This window comes from Pristis pectinata, chromosome 24, assembly GCF_009764475.1.
Source record: "Pristis pectinata isolate sPriPec2 chromosome 24, sPriPec2.1.pri, whole genome shotgun sequence".
Classification (NCBI taxonomy): domain Eukaryota; kingdom Metazoa; phylum Chordata; class Chondrichthyes; order Rhinopristiformes; family Pristidae; genus Pristis; species Pristis pectinata.
This window is the reverse complement of record NC_067428.1, coordinates 35,071,571-35,091,987: the sequence shown is the minus strand read 5'-3', so window position 1 is coordinate 35,091,987 and position 20,417 is coordinate 35,071,571. Positions and strand designations below refer to the sequence as shown.

The window sequence follows — 20,417 nt, the reverse complement described above, 5'->3', positions numbered from 1 at the left end:
GACCTGCCTCCGTGGAAGGGGGGGAACCTGTCGCTGTGACCCGTGGGGGGGGGGGGGGGGGAGGGAACCTGCCCCCGTGGGGGGGGGGACTTGTCGCTGTGTCCCGTTGGGGGGGGGACCTGTCTCCCGTGTCCCGTGGGGGGGGGGGGGGGGACCTGTCACCCTGCAGCCAATGAGCGGACGGAGAGCGGTGCCCCCTACCCGTGCCCTTCTTGCAGATGTAGGGCAGGTTGTAGTTACAGGGGACATCGTTCCAGCGGCCGCCCTCCCGTGCGATGGAGACCACGCAGTCCTCCCCGCCCGCGAAGAAACTGTCCGGCTGGTTCATCCGCCAGTTCTCGTATTGCTGCGTGAAAGGCAGAGTGGGGGAGTTAGAACCTCAACGGTGCGGACACAACTCGGTGCCCCGGTCTCCAGCGGGGTGGCCTGGGCTCGGGCTGGGGTGGCCCCGGGCTCCCTCGGCAGTTGCCACGTCCAGCTCCATCACCATACAGGGTCAGTGTCACCTTGTACCTGACCGGAGCCCCGGCGTGGCCTCAGTCTGCAGCGTGTCCCGCTCCGGGACATCGGCAGCCGGAGCCCCGGCGTGGGTCGCTGAGTAGCTCAGGGCAGTGGGTCGGGGTGAGACAGCTTCACTCTGTGTTGTGCCCTGACGGAGGGGTGGGTGTCAGTGGGCGCTGGTGGTGGAGGGACGTTCAATAATAAGCGTTTACATTCTCAGAGTTGAACGGAACTTCGGGGCATCCGAGGCTTTCGGGATGAGGCAGCCGATCCGTGCGCAGCAGGATCCCACTCCCACAGTGTGGGACTGAGCAGCACTCTCTGTCTCCGGCTAAATGTCCAGCTGAGAGACCAGACACAAGGTGCTCCCTGACCGCTGGGGTCCTGCCACTCCCGCCGTCTCTCCGCCTCGGTATCCACACAGGCCGGTCTCTGCGGCTGGGGCTGAGGGGTTGTGGCCGCACTCACGATTACTCACTCAGCTCTCCGCGGCGCTGGATCCAAACTCACCAAAGGAGAGCCGTCCGTCCATTGGAAGTCCTCCTCAATCGTCCTGTCGTTCAGACCGATCCAGGCGTACTCCCGACTCAGACCTACTCCCGGAACAGACAGACGATCGAGCAGCCCAGCATTTCAACCACCCCGTTTTATTCTCCGACATTACTGACCTTCCCTCTGACACTGTCCCAACCAAGCTCAACGTACCCGAGAAACGGCGCCGTGTCTCCGCGCCGCGACGGGAAACTTTGCCCCACGACAGCTCCCCGACAACCCCTCGCCTCGGAGTTGGATGGAAGCTATTTGAGCCGAAACCTTGCCGCTCTCTCCACAGACGCAGGCCAACCTGCTGGGGTTTTCCTGCCGTTTCTGTTTTAATTCTCCTCCGGTCACCGTGTCCCGCTCCCACCCCAGCGCCCCTCACACACACACTCTGACCCTCACCACTGGCCACATCTGGTGAATGGTTACCGGCCTGAACCGCTGCCTCTGCCTGACCTGACCGTCCCAGCATCTCCAAGCCTCAGCCGTCGGATGTTATCTCGCTGACAGTTTCACGGCTCCCTCAAGGAGCTGCAGCCCGGCTCGGGTGTTTGCAGCTCCGCTCGTTCTCGGCCAGCAGACGGGGAGGGTCCTTCTTACACCGTGAGCCATCGTCAGATGACACGGGGACTCTGGAACGGGAACATTTGCTGGGCGAGGGACAGAGTGGGCAGTTAGTGTCTGCCCCAGGACCAGTCTGAGCAGAGAGGCCGAATGGCCTGTGTGCTGTAACATTCTACGATTTAAACCTCCCCTCTGCACCAGGTTCTTCGGGCGGGGGCGGCTTCCTGACCACGGCGCCGGTGGATGTGGGAACAAGCGGAGGGATGGGGGTTCCCCGGAGATTCCCACTGTCCACCGGGTACTTCCGTGACCTGGCGTGGTGGCTTCACTGCAGGGTGTAGGACAGGTCTGTGGGTGGGGGGTGGGGTGTCGGAGGGTGGGTGGATGGGGGGTGGGGAGGGTGTAGGAGGGGAGGATGGATGGGGTGGGGAGGGTGTAGGAGGGGTGGATGGATGAGGTGGGGGTTGGAGGAGGGGTGATGTTGGGGGTAGAGGTGGGGTTCATGGTTGGGGCTGGGAGGGATGGATGGATGGATGGGGTTCATGGTTGGGGTTGGGAGGAATGGATGGATGGGGTGGGGGTGAGGGCTGGGAGGGATGGATGGATGGGGAGGGGGTTGCTACCCTGGGAGGAGATTCCTTGAAACTATCCAACCACTGGGTCTCCCCATCCCACACCAGTTGTTTCGAACCAATAACAGAAAACAAAGATACCCTGTCCTCTCTCTGCCCCATTACTCACAGGAGTCCTGAGGGTGACTGATTAGTCCTGAGGCGCAGTGGGCAGTGCTGGAGGGGTGGCAGCCATAATGACAACAGGTTGTCCAACACAACACCACAAAACAAACCCATTAGGAGGTCTCACCGTTTAGGAATTCCTTCTCCTCAACAGAGTGAATGCTCACCAGGTGAGCTCCATGGCTGCGGCAGTCCTTCTCTGCGTGTTCCCACAGCCGGCGGTGCGAGAAGTATCGGTAGCAGTGCCCCAGGAACTTCTGCCAGTTGTGATCACACCCCTCTGTGTCTGGGGGACAAGGGCAGAGCTCACAGTTACTGCACTGGACACAGTGTGGCCTTGCCCACTGTAGACTGATTGGATATCTTTATCTTTATTATTCACGTGTACATCAAAACACACAGTGAAATGCATCTTTTTGCATAGAGTGTTCTGGGGGCAGCCCGCAAGTGTCGCCACGCTTCCGGCACCAACATAGCATGCCCACAACTTCCTAACCCTCACGTCTTTGGAATGTGGGAGGAAATCGGAGCACCCGGAGGAAACCCATGCAGACCTGGGGAGAACGTACAAACTCCTTACGGATGGTGGCCAGAATCGAACACCCGGGTCGCTGGCACTGTAAAGCATTACGCTAACCGCTTCACTACCGTGCCTGCCCATTGGATACTCACCATCTGCAGGAGAACAGCCAAGATGGAGACAATCACCACAGGCAGCCAAATTCCACCAACGGCACCATGACCACTGGTACATGTCAAATGTTGGCATTATATTTTACACTGGTAAACGTTGAGGGGAATGTTGGATTCAATTTGCCAATTTGGCCTGGATCCCATGGGCTCTAACCTTTAGGACCTGCCTTCCATGGGGGACTTTGTCAAACTGCACTACTCTAGTCAAGACATTTACTATCCTTTTGAAAAAATTCAATCAAGTTAGTCAGACAATGTCGAGCAACTATCCCTGATCCATCCCTCTTCTTCGAGTGCAGATTGATACTGCACTTTGGAACTTTTCCCAATAATTTCTCCCTGACTGAACTGTGACTACCTGACTTGCACCTTCACCAAGGCTTACACTCAAGGCTTCCAGTCACCTGGCACCTCCCCTCTACCCAGGGATTTGAAAACCTCTGTCAAGGCCTCATGAATCTCTTCCCTTGCCTCCCCCCGCAGCCTGTCACAGGGTGTCCTGAGAAAGAGGAAGAGCTGGTGAAATCATTGAACCATTGCACTAGTTGGTACTCAGTGAAGTTGTTTGTGGAACCCAGTGAAACAGCATGGGGTGTAATAAACTGGGTCACCTTCAGTGGGAAGGAGGGAGACAAACTCCGATACCTGGCCTTTCACCAACACATGGTGCTTCTCTGGGCACTTCTTAATGCTGTCAGTTACTCGGCTTCCACCATTTTCTCAGGCAGTGAGTTCCAGGTACTCACCGCTCTCTGGATGAAGAAGGTCTCCCCCACATCCCCTCTACATTTCTGCCGTCCAGTTTTATCTACCTCTGATCTGGGGAAACATTTCCTGCAGTCTGCTCTGTCTACACCCCTCATCATTTTATACACCTCAGTCATGTCCCCTCCTAACCTCCTTTGCTCCAGGGAACACAAACCCAGCCTCTGTTCCTCAATAATCCCAAATCATGCTGTATGTCCCAGCCTCATTAGTACTTGCAAAATGCATCACCTCACATTGGTCTGGATTAAACTCCACCTGTCACTTCTCTGCCCATTTCACCAACACATTGACATCGCCCTGTAGCCTGATTACCCTGCACACTGTCAACAACTCCACCAATCTTTGTGTCACCTGCAAACTTACTGACCACATCACTTATATCCACATCCAGATCATTCACAAACAGCAAGGGTCCCAGCACTAACCTGTGGAACACCACCTCATGTTGACAACTTCCCACCACCTCATCTTCACTTTATACACCTCCATCGCCCATCAGGAAGCAAGTCTTAAAGCCTTCTGCTTCTTTCCACAACAAGAATCCTTATGCAAAGTTTCCACCCAACACTTTGACAGTTCCTTTCCCCCCATAGATGCTGCTCAACCCGCTGAGTTCCTCAATAACATTTTTTCCCTGGTTCTTCCTCAACACGTTGACCTAGCCTGTCTTGTATATGTTCCACCAACTGTCCTCCAGCACATTACCACTAATTTCACCTGTCGAGTCTCTATGTACAGATCAAATTTGGTTTCCCTTTCACAAACCTGTGTTGATGTTGCCTGGTTACCTTGGATTTGTAAGTGCCCTGTTATAAGGTCAACCACCCTGTGTGATGGGGTGTCAGTACCTGGTATCTTGCACGCTGGTCACTCTCTGTACATGAGCCTGGTGATTGGGTCCTAAACATTGACAGATCCTGGGACACAGTCACTTTTTGGAAAGTTGAGGGTGCACTGACCACCATCTGGTGATGAGCTGCCATTGAGAAGTATATTGCGATGTCCTGCTCGATCATTGAGACCCCTCCTCCCCATCACAATCCTGTCTCACCCGACAACAGGGACTTGCAGTACAGAGGTAGGTGGCACAGCAGTGAGATTACTGGACTGGCAACTGGAGCCCTGATCCAAAGATATGCCTCACATCCCACCACACAACTGGGGGGTTAAATTCCAGTAATTAAATAAAATCTAAAATACATTCTTCTCAATAAGGACCGAGACCACTGGATTTTCTTAAAAGAAGAAATCAGTGTCCTCGTCCTGACCTTTCTGTGACTCCAGACCACCCAACACAGTTGGGCCTCCTTATTTATGCTGGTTTTGCCAGTTTCATCTGTAGCCTGAGAATGAATGAACTTCCATGGCGCTTTAACACAGCAGTGTACTGAACTTTACCAATTCACCGTGACAGGATGGGTGTGGAGCCATTCAACATCAGGTGCCACAAAACTAGAATTTTCACATCATATAAGTCAGTGATAGTAAACCCTGATTCAGAGCCAGATGTGGAGACACTCTGCAATTAATCCAAAGCTAGATAGGAACGGTGGGTTTACAGATGAGAGAGGCTGGGACCATAACACTTGAAGTCAATTATGTGCCAGCACTGAACATAACTTTCTCCAGTGACTGGAACTGAGCATCAAAGCAGCTTCAGCAGCTGAAAGGATAGCTCAGAGCCTCCATCAGATACTGAGCATCCATGTCTGACAAAGTGAGACCACACTGCCCTGGGTGTGAGTTCACACTGCCCTGAGGCGCTCCAGGGTGACTGGGCACTTTGTGAAGCACACTCACTATTGTGATGTGTGCAGAGTGAGCTCCGGCAGACCATGACATCAATATAATCTGTTCTGTGCTATGATTGGTAAATAAATAATATCTAGGAATACCGAGATAACTTTCCCACTCTTTCTTACAACAGTGACATGGGATTTCTCAGCACAGACACGGGTCAGAGAACGGCACCAGTGATGGTGCCCAGCTGCTCGGAGTGTGGGCCTCTGACCCACTTGAACTGCAGAATTACTTCCTCCTGCCTTTGCTCAGCTCTCTGCCACCTCCAGGGATTCACTGAGTACTCCAGCTGATCATTCCCACAGGAAAGCAAAGGAGATGCAACAATGGCTTTTGGAAGCTCATGTTTAAGGTACAGACACATGAGGGCTGGAGAGAAGCCGTCACTGGAAACTATTCTCAAAAGCCCAAGCCTGAGAAAAACCGAGGGTCCGTCCGGCTGCTGTATGGTGAGTCGTTCAACGGAAAATGCACCGTGTCTGGGCAGAGCATGTACTGTGAGCTCACAGGCTCTCCTCTCCTCCCTCCTGTCAGCTACCAACCTGCCCTCCCAGATCTCCGCTCCCGTCTCACTTCTGTTCAACTCAGCTGCTCTCTCTCACATCCCCTCACTCTGGGAGTGAACCACACTCATCCCTGGCTGGAACCACATATCTTCCAGACCAGGTAAAAGCAGCAGGTTCACTTCTCCACAAGGTAATAGTGAACCAGATTATTTAACAATAATTCATGGTGACCACAATTATCCCAGATTTATTTAATTGGCTGAGTTTAAACTCCCCAGCTAGCTGATGTGCTGGGATTTGCCTCCAGATCAGTGTTTCAGTAACAGGACCACAACTCTCCCTCACACTGCCAGCCTGAGCTCAGTCTCCCCGGCACCCCTACACTCGACACCGGCTCCCCCCACTCGGTAATCAGTGTCCCAGCCTAAGCAGCAGTGAGCCATGCTCAGGCACCCTAGTCAGGAGACGACGAAGCAGCTCATTTCCTGCGACTGCTTCCACTGCCCGTAAGCCTCTGCTGTAATTGATGCCTCATGGGTCATTACCTGCTGCAGCCCTGTTGAGCAACAGAGCCAGCCCAAGACTGCATCCATCGTAACCCATCACTGCAACAGTGCAGGGAGAGCGAGGCAGCTCAGCACCCACTGTTTCCGTCTCATCCCCGTTTCATCCCCCTCCCGTCTCCGTCTCATCCTCATCTCATCCCCCTCCCGTCTCCGTCTCATCCTCGTCTCATCCCCCTCCCGTCTCCATCCCATCCCCCTCGTGTCTCCATCTCATCTCACACCCGTCTCACCCGTTTACCCCTCTCATCTCCCCCTCTCGTCTCCCACCCACCTCAATCCCATCTCCTCTGTCTCCCCCATCTCCCTCCCATCCCTCCCCCTCATCTCCCCCTCCCATCCCTCCCCCTCATCTCCTCCTCCCATCTCCCACCCATCCCCCTGTCATCTCCCATCTCGCCCTCTTGTCTCCCACTCCCAAGCCTGGAGTTGCAGCCCCACCAGTGGAGACTCCACACGGCTGGCCCTCCCTGCAGTACTGAGGGAATGCTGTATTGTCAACAAAGCAGTCCTGTAACACAGGCGTGACCTGAGAGCCTGCCTGCCCTCGCACCTGAACAGATGACTCCACTAAGCTATTCAGAGAGTGAGGGCTCTCCCAGACCTACCTATTCCTCTGGTAATTTTCACATAGCAGTTTGTGGGATCTTGCTCTACACAAAGTTGAACACACTCCACAAAGCAGCTCACTGGCTGCAGGAGAGACTGATGTTCTGAGAACTTGCAAAGTGCTATAGAAATGCAAGTCTTTCCCTTCTCTGCTGCTCCCCATGAAACACCGACACAAAACCAGGGATGTCCTCGGGTTACAGAGCAACAGGAAGGGAAGCAACATGTAAACGAATCATGGAATCACAGGAAACAAGCCATTCAGCCCAACTCATCCATGCCGACCAGTGGGCACCGGTCTGTATTAAACCCACCACCCAGCACTCGGCCCATAGCCCTCTGCAACTAAATACTTCATAGTCAGAATACGGGTTGGAGGGGAGGTCACGGAGATCACATGGGTGGAGGGAGATCACGGAGATCACAGGTGGAGGTCACGGAGATCACACGGGTGGAGGGAGGTAACGGAGATCACAGGTGGAGGTCACGGAGATCACACGGGTGGAGGGAGGTAACGGAGATCACACATGTAGAGGGAGGTCACGGAGATCACACAGGTGGAGGGAGGTAACGGAGATCACACGTAGAGTGAGGTCACGGAGATCACCTTGGTGGAGGGAGGTCACGGAGATCACTGGTGGAGGGAGGTCACGGAGATCACACATGTGGATGGAGGTCACGGAGATCACACGGGTGGAGGGAGGTGAGGTCATGGAAGGATTTGGAAATGGAGATGGGAATTGTATTCCCCAGGTGGGAGACAGTGTAGGTCAGAGAGCAGGCAGTTGGGTAAACAAGACCCAGGCCGCAGGGTTTAGGGAGGCTTTCCCAGGGCTTGCAAGGTTGGAAATGTCAAGGGCTCCATCAGTAGGTGGACTGGGTGGTGGGGAGAGCCCAAGGAGTCGGGAAAACAGGGCCCATCTCTTCCACACAGAGTGAGGAACCGTCAGAGTGGGACAGTCCAAATGCTGGGTTTGGATACACTGGTGGGCTCTGGTGGGCTGAGCTGTGGTGGGTTGGTGGACTGGGCTGTGGCGGGCTGTGGTGGGCTGGGCTGTGGTGGGTTGGTGGACTGGGCTGTGGCGGGCTGTGGTGGGCTGGGCTGTGGTGGGTTGGTGGACTGGGCTGTGGCTGGCTGTGATGGGCTGGGCTGCCCCTGGTTGTTCTGAGTTGGATTGGGTTGGACTGGGATAGTTGGGCTGGGTTGGGATGAGCTGGGATGTACTGGGATAAGCTCCCCTACCTTCTTCACACAGGCTGCCAGTGTAACTCGGCAAGCAAAGGCAGGTGAAGGAATTGACCCCATCGACACAGGTCGCTCCGTTCTCACATGGGCTGGAGTGGCACTCATCAATATCTGGGGGTAGAAATCAATGCAGAATTTTTATCAGTTGATTGGTAAAAACAAAATACGTGACTGACCAAATCACGTCTGGAAAGAGAAAAGACAAATAACATTTTGGGTCGAGACTTTCCAGCCCAAGGAGGGAATGTGAGGACCCTCCACCCTGCCCCTCAGAGCAAGAACCCCCCAAAGGCCCAGACTGCACTGAGCATTTTCCGTTTATTCCTGACCTCCTTCAGCCCAACACCCTCCCTGCATTCGCACAATACCAACCATCCAGCATCCGTGTTTTCCATCAGCACACTCCCGATAGTCGAGCCCTAATTACTGGAATCTGGAGCAGCAAACAATTTGCTGGAGGAACTCAGCGGATTGAGCTGTGGGGGGAAAGGAATCGTCAATATTTCGGGTTGAAGCCCTACATCAGGACTGAGGGTGGAGAGGGGAGGTGGCCAGTATATTGTTTGTTGCTCCAGCGTCCAGCAGCCGCTGTCTCTGGTGTCTCACTGGGACCCACTCCTTCCATTCATCCTCATTATTCCACTGTTTCTACCTCCTCTGCAGTCCACAATGTGTGGATGCTTTCGCTCTGTGAGACTAATGAGAGGCAGCAGTCACCTGTACTGCTCTTGTAGCACTCCTGGGGTTTAACAGCCTGAACGTGGACCACTTAACAGGCTGCAGAGAGACACAAAGCTGTTGATTAAGTGAGGAGATTATCTCCAGCATTTACGGAACCAGAGTCACTTGCAGATAATGTGCCTCAGCCTGCATTCACTGGCTCATGGTACAATGGCTCATTGAGTGATTAGAACACTCTGAAACAGAATATCCTTGTAGATGGATCCTTCCCACATCTTACATCCACAGGAGCACGAAGAAGTGAAGTGGTATTGGCAGGTGAGTACTGCTCCAAACAATTTTCCAGAGGAACCAATCACATTATCCAATACTCTCCAAATACAACATGGATGTAGGAGGCGTCATCAGTCAGTTCACAGGTGACACAAAGATTGGTGGAGATCTTGACAGTGTGGATGGTGGTCTGAGGCTACAGGGTGATGTTGATGTGTGGGTGAAATGGGCAGAGAGATGGCAGCTGGAGTTTGATCCTGACAAATGTGAGGTCATGCATTTTAGGAGCACCAATGAGGCTGGGACATACACCGTGAATGGTGGGGTTCGATGGAGTGCTGAGGAATAGAGGGACCCTTGCATGCAAGAACCAAGATCCTTGCAGATGGCAGCGCAGGTACGTGACATGGTTAAGAAGGTATATGGGAAGCTGGCCTTCGTTAGTTGGGGCACTGAACACAAGGGCAGGGAGGTTATGCTCCAACTTTATAAAACCTTAGTCAAGCTCAGCTGGAGTCCTGTGTGCAGTTCTGGTCACCACACTACAGGAAATATGTGACAGCACTGGAGGGGCTGGGTCCATTATCCTTGGTGTGGAGGAAATTAAACAGGGACATGATGGAGGTATATAAAATGATGGGGGGTATAGATAGGGTAGACTGCAGGAAACTTTTCCCCTTATCAAAAGTAGATAAAATGAGAAGACACAGATTTAGGTGGGAGGGAGTGGTAAGAGATTTAGAGGGGATCTGAGGGGGACCCCCTTCACCCAGAGAGTGGTGAGTACCTGGAGCACACTGACAGTGTTTAAGTGTCAAGACAAGCACTTGAATTGCTTCAGCATTGAAGATTACGTGGCAAGTGCTGGGAGGTGGGACGAATACAGATGGGTGCCCACTGGTTGGCATAGGCAGGATGGGCCGAGTGGCCTGTTCCCAAGATGTATGATTCTAATACAAGGAAATACTTTAGGAATGCACTGTGGAGGTATGTGAAAGGATGTGAGAAGAGCCCAGACCAGGAGACCAACTGTCCAGCCCTCCAATCAAAGGCCTTGCATCTGTATAGCACCTTTCACATCCTTCTCATAACACCTCAAAGTACCTTATAGGCAACAAAGAGCTTCTCCCATTATCCCTATTGGAATGTAGGACTCACAGTAGCCAATCTGACAGACTCAACAGTGCTCCAGTGAGTTTTAAAAATCTACTTACCCTAACTGACCTTAAGTAGAAACAAAAAACTGTGGAAACACTCAGCAGGTCAAGCAACAACCAAGGAGAGAGAAACGCTTCATCACAACTGGTATCATCCTGAAACATTAACTGTTTCCTCCTCTCCACAGATGCTGCCTGATCTGCAGAATGTTTCCAGCATTTCTGTTTTTAATAACTAGCCATAAATCATCAGTGCACTGAGTGACCAAGTTAATGGAGATCTTTGCCAGCAGTCTTTGGAAGTTCATCTCGCTTTGCCTAATGAGCGGAGCACGTCGCATGAAATGTGGTGCCAGGGATGATGGATTCGACACAGCATGAAAATTGGGATGTTGCTGAGTGGGGCACTGGGGACGGTGGGAATCGGGGGCAGTGAGGGAAGAGGTGCTGTGTTGTAAAGGAACGGAGTTGAATTGATAAGTGGCACCAGTGTCAGCAGTGATTCGAATCAGGAGTTTGAGAAACTGGACAAGGATCAAGGTATGATGTCACAGGAAGACAGGAAGGCAATTGACTGGTGAGCTTGCAGTTTTCTTTTGAGGTTTATAGAATTCACACTCAATTAAAATGCAGTGCAGAAGATATAAATAAAAATTCATACCTGAAGAGTAGATTATTAACTGAACTAAGTTAGAACTAAAGATTATAAATTGACAGTTGGAAAGTTATTTACTAATCTAATAAAATAAGTAATGTTGGACATGGCAGGCAAGTGATGTGCTGTGACTACAGTGTGTGGGAGTGGGTGAAGGTCACTGTGATCCATGACACCACATGTGTAGTAAGTGTCTGCAGCTCCAGTAGTTCCAGCACAGGGTTGCTGACCTGGAGCCTGAGATGGGCAGTGCATCAGACAGGAAGAAAGTTCCCTTTCTTCCAGGAAGCAGACACGCCCCTTAGACTAGGACAGGAGGATGTGGTTACGAGTGAGGGAGGTACAAGGACCCAGGAGGTAACATTGAAGAGCCTCAACTCTTGCACTTGCCCATCTGGTCCAAGGCTCCTGAAGAGACTGCTGGATAGCTGAGGAGACTGAGCAAGCACCGAGACATGGGGAAGTGAAGAGGAAAGTAGAAGCGATTGAGGAAAGTATAGTTCAGGGGGCAAATACTGTTCTCTGTATCTCGGAGAGTGGGTCCAGGGGCTCTGTTGCCTGCCCAGTGCCAGGATAATGGACATCTCCTAGGAGCTGGAGAGGAATTTGGAGTGGGAGGAAAAAGACCCAACTGTTGTCCTGTGGGAGCCGAATGACATAGACAGGACAACGGAGGCTCTGTTGAAGGAGTAAGCGCAGCTACAGTGCACATTATAAAGCAGACCCACAAAGGTAACAATCACTGACTATCAACTAAACCATGGTGATTGGCATAAGGCCAACAAGATCAGAGTTGAATGTGTAGCTCAGAGGTTGGTGTGGGAGAAATGAGCTTCACTTCATGGGGTAACGACACAAGCAGTGGAGAAAGAGGGGCTGTTCCATTGGACAGGCTTCACTTGAAAAGGGCTGGGACCATTGTTGTGGCAAATCAAATGAATGGGGTTCCAGAGAGGAATTTAAACTAAGTAGAGATGGTGCGGGGGAGCGGGCAGGGGCAGGGTGGTGGAGGCTTCAGTTGAGGAAGAATTTATACAGCTTAAGAGAAAACATGAATGTTATTGAAATGGGCAGTGGTGTGGCAGGAAGGGAGAAAGTATACTCACCAAATAAAGTCAGAGAAGGGAAAAAGAGAAAATTAAAGGCTCTTTACCCAAATACCCCCCACATTTACAACATGAGGGCACAAACAGAATGAGATGGGTTTGACCAGAGATGTGGTTTCGAGGTGACCACGGCTGGGGACAAATGCCCCTGGGGCATTGACATTTCATTGTGGAAGGATGGGCAGAAAGGAAATGAACATGGGGGTGGGGTCACTAGATCTGGGGGTGGGGTGACTAGACCTGGGGGTGGGATGGGTGGACCTGGGGGTGGGGATGGGTGAATATGGGGGTGGGGTGACTGGACCTGGGGGTGGGGATGGTTGGTAAAGATCGCAGGATTGGAAGGTGGTGTCAGAGTAGCCTGGGCGAGTAACTGCAGTGCATCTTGTAGGTAGCTCACACTGCAGCCACGGTGTGCATACGCTGGAGAGAATGAATGTTCACAGAGATTTGGTGATTGCCATTCCAAGGGAATGCTTTGTTCTGGGTGCTTTGTGGTGGGGCAGTTAGTGGGGGAGTTGTTGGGACTGCTCTCCTCCAGCCCATGGACAGCAGCATGTAGGTGGGGCAGTTAGTGGGGCATCACTGCTCCGGGAATTCAGGTTCCATCCTGACCTAAGGTGCAGTCTGTATGGTTCTTCCCGTGATTGTGTGGGTTCCTCCAGCTGCTCTGGTTCCTCACACTTGACATGCTGGTACATTAATTGGCCACTCGAAATAAATTCCCTGTAGTGGAGGTGAAAGACACAAGAATCACGGGGAGTTGATGAGTATGTGAGAGAGAACAAGTTGGAGAGGTACAGGGGCGTAAGGAGAGGGGGAATGGAACTGATAGAATTGCTCTGCTAGAAGGCGGCATGGACTCAATGGGCCAAATGGCCTCCTTCTATGCTGTAATAAGACAGTAAAGAAATAATGAATTGCTCTGACAGCCAGGGTATTTATGTGGCTGGTCCAGCTGAGTTTCTGGTCAGTGGTGAACCCTTGGATATCGATGGTGGGGTCAGGAATAGGTGGTTGGATTCTCTCTTGTTGGAAATGTTCATTTTCCAACACTTTAGTGGTGCAGATGTAACTGGTCACTTGTCAGCCCATGCCTGAACATTGTCTAGGTCTTGCTGCATGGTTATAGTGACTGAGCTCCAACAGCCACAACCACCTTCCTGTGTGTGAGGTGTGGCTGCAGCCATTGGAGTGTTCTCCCTTTGATGCCCTCTGACTTCAGTTTTCCCAGGGTACCTTGATGCCACACATGATCAAATGCTGTCTTTATGTCAGTGGTGCTCATTCCCTCTGGAATTTAACTCTTTGGTCCATGTTTGAACCAAGGTTATGGTGTGGTCTGGAGCCAAGAATTCTGAGCAAAACCTAAACTGGGCCCCGGTGAGCAGGTTATTGGTGAGTAGATGCTGTTTGGCAGCAATGTCAGTGGCACTTTCATCACTGCAGTAAAGTACCCACTGGGAAAGAGTGATCACAACACAGGAGAATTCACTGTTCAGTTGGAAGTGATAAGAGTCTAAAACTCGTGTGTTCAATAAAGCTTGTTACAGACATATAAAGGCAGACTGGGCTAAAGTTTTCTGGGAAATTTGATCAACAGATAAACAGCGGCAGACATTTCAGGAAGTATTTCAGAATTCTCAATCGAGTTAAACTCCATTCAGAACTGAAGGTTCCAAGAAAGATCCAGCCGTGGTTAACTCAGGAAATTAAGGATGGTTTCACATTGAAAGAAAAGGCAAAGGCCAGAAGACCAGCAACAGTTTAAAACCATCAGCAATGATTAAACGAGAGGAACTGGACAGACTGAGAGAGCTTGTGGTAGGGATATGAAAACAGACTGCAAGAGTGAGATGCCAAGGTAAAGGCTGGCTCCTTAGAGGAAGAGATTGGGGAAGTAATATTGGGAAATAAGGAAATGGCAAAGAATTTGAATGAACATTTTGTATTTGTCCACACAATAAAAGACACTAAAAGCATCTGTAAACAGCAGGAGGTCTGTGGACAACGGGACACTTAAAATAAACACAATCAGAAAAGAACAGGTGAAACTAATGGGATGAAAATCCAATGTCGCCAGGATCTGATGTCTGTCTGTGGGCCATATCAGAAGTGTCTGCAGAAATACTGGATGCATTGGCTGAGGTTTTCCCAAAATTCCTTCGAGTCTGGTAAAGTACCAGCAGATTGGAAAAACAGTTCAATGGAGTGAGAATTAACAATAATGGATTTGGAGTGTTAGATCTGTAACAACTTATAGAGATGGGAAGATGCTGTCAAACTGGGATTTTATCCATTGCAGTGAATAGAAAGGGTTTGTTTCATTGGGCTAATGGGGTGAACAAAAGGGCTTGGCCAGTTGGGTAATGGGAATGAATGGGAAGAGTTTCAGTCTATTGGGTTAATGTGAATGAATAAGGTATAGTTTGGGGCATTGGGTTGTTGGGGGTGAATGGGGTGTGTTTGGGGCATAGGGTTACTGGGAGTGTTAGATAAATGCTGGAGACAGCAGCTCAGGCAGCATCTGTGGAAAGAGAAACAGTTAACGTTACAGGTCAAAATTCTTTGTTCAGAATAGGAAGCAGTTTGGTGCACAGGGTCACAAGGAGTGAACAGGGGGGAGTGGTTGGTGCATTGGGTAACTGGCAGTGAATTGGGGGAGTTGGTGCACTGGCAGTGAATTGGGAGGGAGGGGTTGGTGCACTGGGTTACTGGAAGTGAACAGAGGGGAGCTGGTACACTGGGTTAGTGGTAGTGAACAGCAAGTTGGTGCACTGGGTAACTGCCAGTGAATGGGGGGTGAGGGTTAAATTGTTCCAGTTATATCCATGCTGGTTTCAGCTGTATAAAAGTAGGGAATTTGAACAAACTTTTGGTCACCTGTTCGTATTTGGATGGTGAAATATTTTGGCTTATAATTGCTCCTCTGAGGCAGCCTGGCATAGTCTTTGTAAGTGCAGTTGTTGGGGGTACAGATTGGCAGTACAGCACTGCAGTTTCCTGTTCAAATGTCCCAGCTGAATATCCATGATGGGCCCTGACTGGGAAGGTGCCTCACTTCACACGCTGCAGTAAACCCAGGCACTCTGTCTACTAATGCAGAAATTAAGGTTCATTGAGTCTTTTCCCTGAACATCAGATGGTTAGTGAATCAACATGTATACCTCCAGCAGCAGATCATTCACTCAGCTCCTTTCTGTGCTAACATCCAGAGGAAGTGATTCTACTGTCAGGAGTGAGTCACACACCACAGGGTACCTGGTCTCTGTCATGGACTCACAGTCACCGTGTTTATGTGGTTGAGGTTCTGTGGTGCTGGTGCCCAGCACAGACTGTATCTCCATTCCATCCCTGGACCTGGGGTGGCATTCTCCACACCTTCAGGTGGTGAGCAGCCCAAAGCATCAATGCCCAAAGACAAATGGCTGCCCCAGTGTCTCATGTGGGTCAAAGTCAAAAAGACCAACAAAGCCTGGGTCCAAACCTCAGTCCATCAGCTGTGCTCAGCCAATGAGATAGCAGCAGTCAGGAACAGAGGTAAATCAGCTTCCTGTTCGTGATCACAGCCCAATATGCATTAATGACTTAGACGTCAACGTTGAGGAATGATTAATAAGTGAGGACGGTGGTCAGAGAGGGTTGGGTTGGACCAATGGTCATTGGAATTTAATCCTGATAAGTGTGAGGTGATGCATTTTGGGAGGTCAAATAAGGATAGACGATACAAAGTAAATGGTTGGGCCCCAGAGAGTGTCGATGAACAGAGGGACCTTGGTGTACAAGTGGCAGCAGAGGTAGGTGAAGAAGGCTCATGGAATTAGCCAGGGAACAGAATATCAGAGCATGGAGGTCTTGGTCCAACTTTATAAAGCGTGGGTTAGACCGCAATGTTGTGTACAGTTGTGGTTGCCACATGATTGCACTGGAGAAAGTGCAGAGTAGATTCACCAGAATATTTCCTGGAAGGGTTTCAGTTAAAAGGAGAGACTGGATAGGCTGTGTTTGTTTTCTTGCAGCAGAGGAGGTGGAGGGCAGACCTGATAGAGGTATAAGATTATGAGGGGCATGGATAGGGTCGATAGTCAGAAACATTTCCCTGTGGCAGTGACTAAGACCAGAGGGCATAGATTTAAGGTGAGGACTGAGAGGTTTAGAGGGGACCTGAGGAAAAAAAAAATCACGTACAGAGTGGTTGCAACTCAGTGCCTGGGAATGTGGTGGAGGCAGGGACTCTCGCAACGTTGAAGAAGCATCTGGACGAGCACTTGAATTGCCAAGGCAGAGTAGGGCATGAACCAAGTGCTGGTAAATGGGATTAAACGGGACTTGGTGGCCAGCATGGACAGAGTGAGCTGAAGGACCTGTTTCTGTGCTGTATAGCTCTGGCCATTCATTCCCCCTACAACATGTCAGTGAGTGAGCATCTGTGTGACAACGTATGTGTGATCTCAACAATGAGTGAAGTACGACAGTGGAATAATTTTTGTTCTCTCTCTTCCAAGTGCGCACCAGTGGTAGAGGGAGGGAGTGTTTAGGGTGCTGGATCAGGTACCAATCAGGTGAATTGCTTTGTCCTGGATAGTGCTGAGCCTCCTGAGGGTTGTTGGACCTGCACTCATCCAGGCAGGTGGAGAGTGTCCATCTTGCACCTGACTTGTGCCCTGTGCGTGGTGGAAAGGATTTGGGGTGTTTGGAGGTGAGTCACCCACCACAGGATCCCTGGCTCCCACCTAAGTGAAGCTGCACTGTTTATGTGGTTGGACCAAAACACTGAAAACTGGGACTTTAATAGAGGAATAAGGAGATTCCATCTCCACTGGCTGAAGGGTTGATGACCGAAGGGATAGACTGAAGGGGATTGGGGACCTTTGGGTGAGGTTCAGACTGTCGTACCAGCAGGAGGAGGCCATTCAGCCCCTCAAGCCTGCTCTGCCATTTGAAAAAACCATGGCTGATCTTCCAGCTCAAAACTGTTCCCCTACACTTAATACCCAGAAACCTCTCCATCGCTGCACTGGATGAACCCACTGACTGAGAATCCACAACCATGGGACAGAGAATTCCACAGATTCACCAACCACCAAGTGAAGGGTGTCACTTCACTCAGGAAGTGTTACTGTCAGCAGGGAGAAGGGGAGAACCATCATTAATAATTGATCATTAAGTTTCTCACTTACATTTACTGAAGGTGCCTGAGCAAATGATGTTTCAGGCAGAAGAGTCGGTGGTAGAGAAGCTACAAAGAAATAATCCACATTGGCCCCTTACCAATCTCGCAGTTCTCTCCGGTGAACCCATCCACACAGTCGCAGGTGTACATGGTGCTGTTGGACAAGCAGGTTCCCTCGTGGAGGCAGGGGTTTGTCTGGCAAGGGTCTGGTTCCTCTGTACAGAAACAAAGCACAGGAAAACTAGACAGAGCAACGTCATGGAAAGCTTCAGACTGGTGAGAAGGACAGGCTTCAGAACACAGTCTCTCCTGCTCACATTCTCCGACTTGACCAACACCAGGCAGCTGAAGCTTACAAGTGATTTCAAAAGCAGTTCATTGATTGGCAAAAGAACAGAGCGAGGTGGGGGGAAACCTCATGCAGTGAGGGATGGGGGTCAGGGAGGAGTGGGGGCAGATTCCATTCCAGGGACCCAGGGAGCTGGGTAAGTGGCTGTGAGAGTGCGGGGAGTGGAACTGGCTGGATTGTTCCTACATAGAACAAAGAGCAACTCAATGGTCGGAAGTCCTTCTGTGTTGTAACCATTGTGGGATTCTGTGATAGTAGATGGGGTAACCAAGCCTTGGAGGAGAGATCTGGGTGGGGGTGGTGAGGTCCAGGGAGAGAATTCCAAGGCTGGGGGCCCAGGCAGCTGACATCTCCCTTTGAAGAGGTTTGGTCTCAGCCTCCACAGCTGGTTCCAGCAGTTCACATCTGCAGTACACAGCATCATCCACAACACAAACATGGCACACACTCCCACAGTGAACAGCAGCAATGTCTGGGAGGGAAGGCTGGATGGACACCACGGTGAGAGAGGCTACAGAGGATGGGTTGATGGGGTGGGAGGCTTGTATAGGTATTGGTGTTGGTTTATTATTGTCACTTGTACCGAGGTACAGTGAAAAACTTGTCTCGCATACCGATCTTACAGGTCAATTCATTACACAGTGCAGATACATTGAGTTAGTACAGAGTGCATTGATGTAGCGCAGGTAAAAACAATAACAGTACACAGTAAAGTGTCACAGCTACAGAGAAAGTGCAGTGCAATAAGGTGAAAGGTCACAACAAGGTAGATCGTGAGGTCAGAGTCCATCTCATTGTATAAGGGAACCGTTCAATAGTCTTATCACAGTGGGGTAGAAGCTGTCCTTAAGTCTGGCGGTACGTGCCTTCAGGCTCCTGTATCTTCTACCTGATGGAAGAGGAGAGAAGAAAGAATGTCCCAGGTGGGTGGGGTCTTTGATTATGCTGGCTGCTTCACCAAGACAATGAGAGCTAAAGACAGAGTCCAAGGAGGGGAGGCTGGTGTCTGTGATGCACTGGGCTGTGTCCACAACTCTCTGCAGCTTCTTGCAGTCCTGGGCAGAGCAGTTGCCATACCAAGCCGTGATACATCCAGATAGGATGCTTTCTATGGTGCACCGATAAAAGTCGGTGAGAGTCAAAGGGGACAAACCAAATTTCTTTAGCCTCCTGAGGAAGTAGAGGCTCTGGTGGGCTTTCTTGGCCATGGCATCTGCGTGATTTGACCAGTCTGTATGGGCCGAATGGTCTGTTTCTGTGCTGTACCTTCCACATGGTTGTCACTGTAAGCTCAGTCAGATAAAGGATGTAACCCCATGTGAGAACATCCCCCCAACACACTGGCACGGTGCTGTGCACTTAACCTCTGGGAGACCAAGCCCCAGGCACCCCTCTAACACACCCACCCAACAGCTGGCTCAGTGACCAAGTGCAGCCGAGAGGGCAACGGGGGCTGGGCCTCATAGCAGACAAAACCCCCACCCCAGAGGTCCTCATGGGTTAGTTACCAGACCCCAGGAGAGGGTGGGAGGAATCCCGCGATGCCCTGGAGACACCAGGCCTGTACCAGATGATGACCATGGGGACAACTGTTCCAGCCCCTTGGGATCAACCTGGTGTTTGGATTCCGGGACTCATCCCGAACGTCAGTGTAATGGCAAAATCCTGCAGATGCCAGAAACCTGAAATAAAACCAACACTGGAGCCATTCAACAAGTTGAACTCAATGCAGAATGTCTGTGAGGGAAGGGAAGTCTCTTCTGGGAGTCTAGTCACGTCAGTGACTGATTGGTTGAGACTGGCAGTGTCTGTGGAGAAAGAAGCAGAGGTAACATTTCAGACCAATGACTTTTCATCAGGACTGGTCTGACTGGAAACATTAACTCTTCTGACTTCACAGTATATAATCCTGACAAGTGTGAAGTGATGCACGTTGGTAAGTTCAACCAGGGCTGAACTTGTACAGTAAATGTCAGGGTCCTGGGGAGTGTTGAACAGAGAGACCTAGGGGTACAAGTCCTGAAAGTGGCGACACAGGTAGACAGGGTGGTGAAGAAGGTGTTTGGCACGCTGGCCTTCACTGGTCAGGGCACTGAGTACAAGAGTCAGGATGTCACGTTACACCTGTACAAGACCTTGGTGAGTCCGCATTTGGAGCACTGTCTGCAGTTCTGGTCACCCAGCTATAGGAAGGATGTCATTAAGCTAGAAGGAGTACAGAAAAGATCCATAAGACCATAAGACATAGGAGCAGAATTAGGTCATTTGGCCCTTCGAGCCTGCTCTGCCATTTGAGCATGGCTGATTTATTTTTCCCTCTCAACCCCATTCTCCTACCTTCTCCCCATAACCTTTGATGCCCTTACTAATCAAGAACCTATCAACCTCCGCTTTAAATATACCCAATGACTTGGCCTCCACAGCCGTCTGTGGCAATGAATTCCACAGATTCACCACCCTCTGGATAAAGAAATTCCTCCTTATCTCTGTTCTAAA

General features: G+C 50.9%; 2 protein-coding genes across 5 annotated transcripts in view; both read right to left on the bottom strand.

Moving 5' to 3' along the window:
* Nucleotides 1-20,417, bottom strand: part of rfxank (regulatory factor X-associated ankyrin-containing protein) — an 830,559-nt gene that overhangs the window by 591,877 nt on the left and 218,265 nt on the right. The gene's annotated exons all lie outside the window — the stretch shown is intronic.
* The window catches only part of ncanb (neurocan b), a 175,723-nt gene that overhangs the window by 11,480 nt on the left and 143,826 nt on the right, over nt 1-20,417 (bottom strand). For both annotated transcript variants that reach the window (XM_052037702.1, XM_052037701.1), the window contains exons 9-13: nt 17,671-17,787; nt 8,525-8,638; nt 2,470-2,628; nt 1,012-1,094; nt 202-346 (exon numbers count right to left, since the gene is read on the bottom strand). In XM_052037702.1, coding sequence (XP_051893662.1) covers nt 202-346; nt 1,012-1,094; nt 2,470-2,628; nt 8,525-8,638; nt 17,671-17,787 — 618 coding nt within the window. The remainder of the gene's footprint in view (nt 1-201; nt 347-1,011; nt 1,095-2,469; nt 2,629-8,524; nt 8,639-17,670; nt 17,788-20,417) is intronic.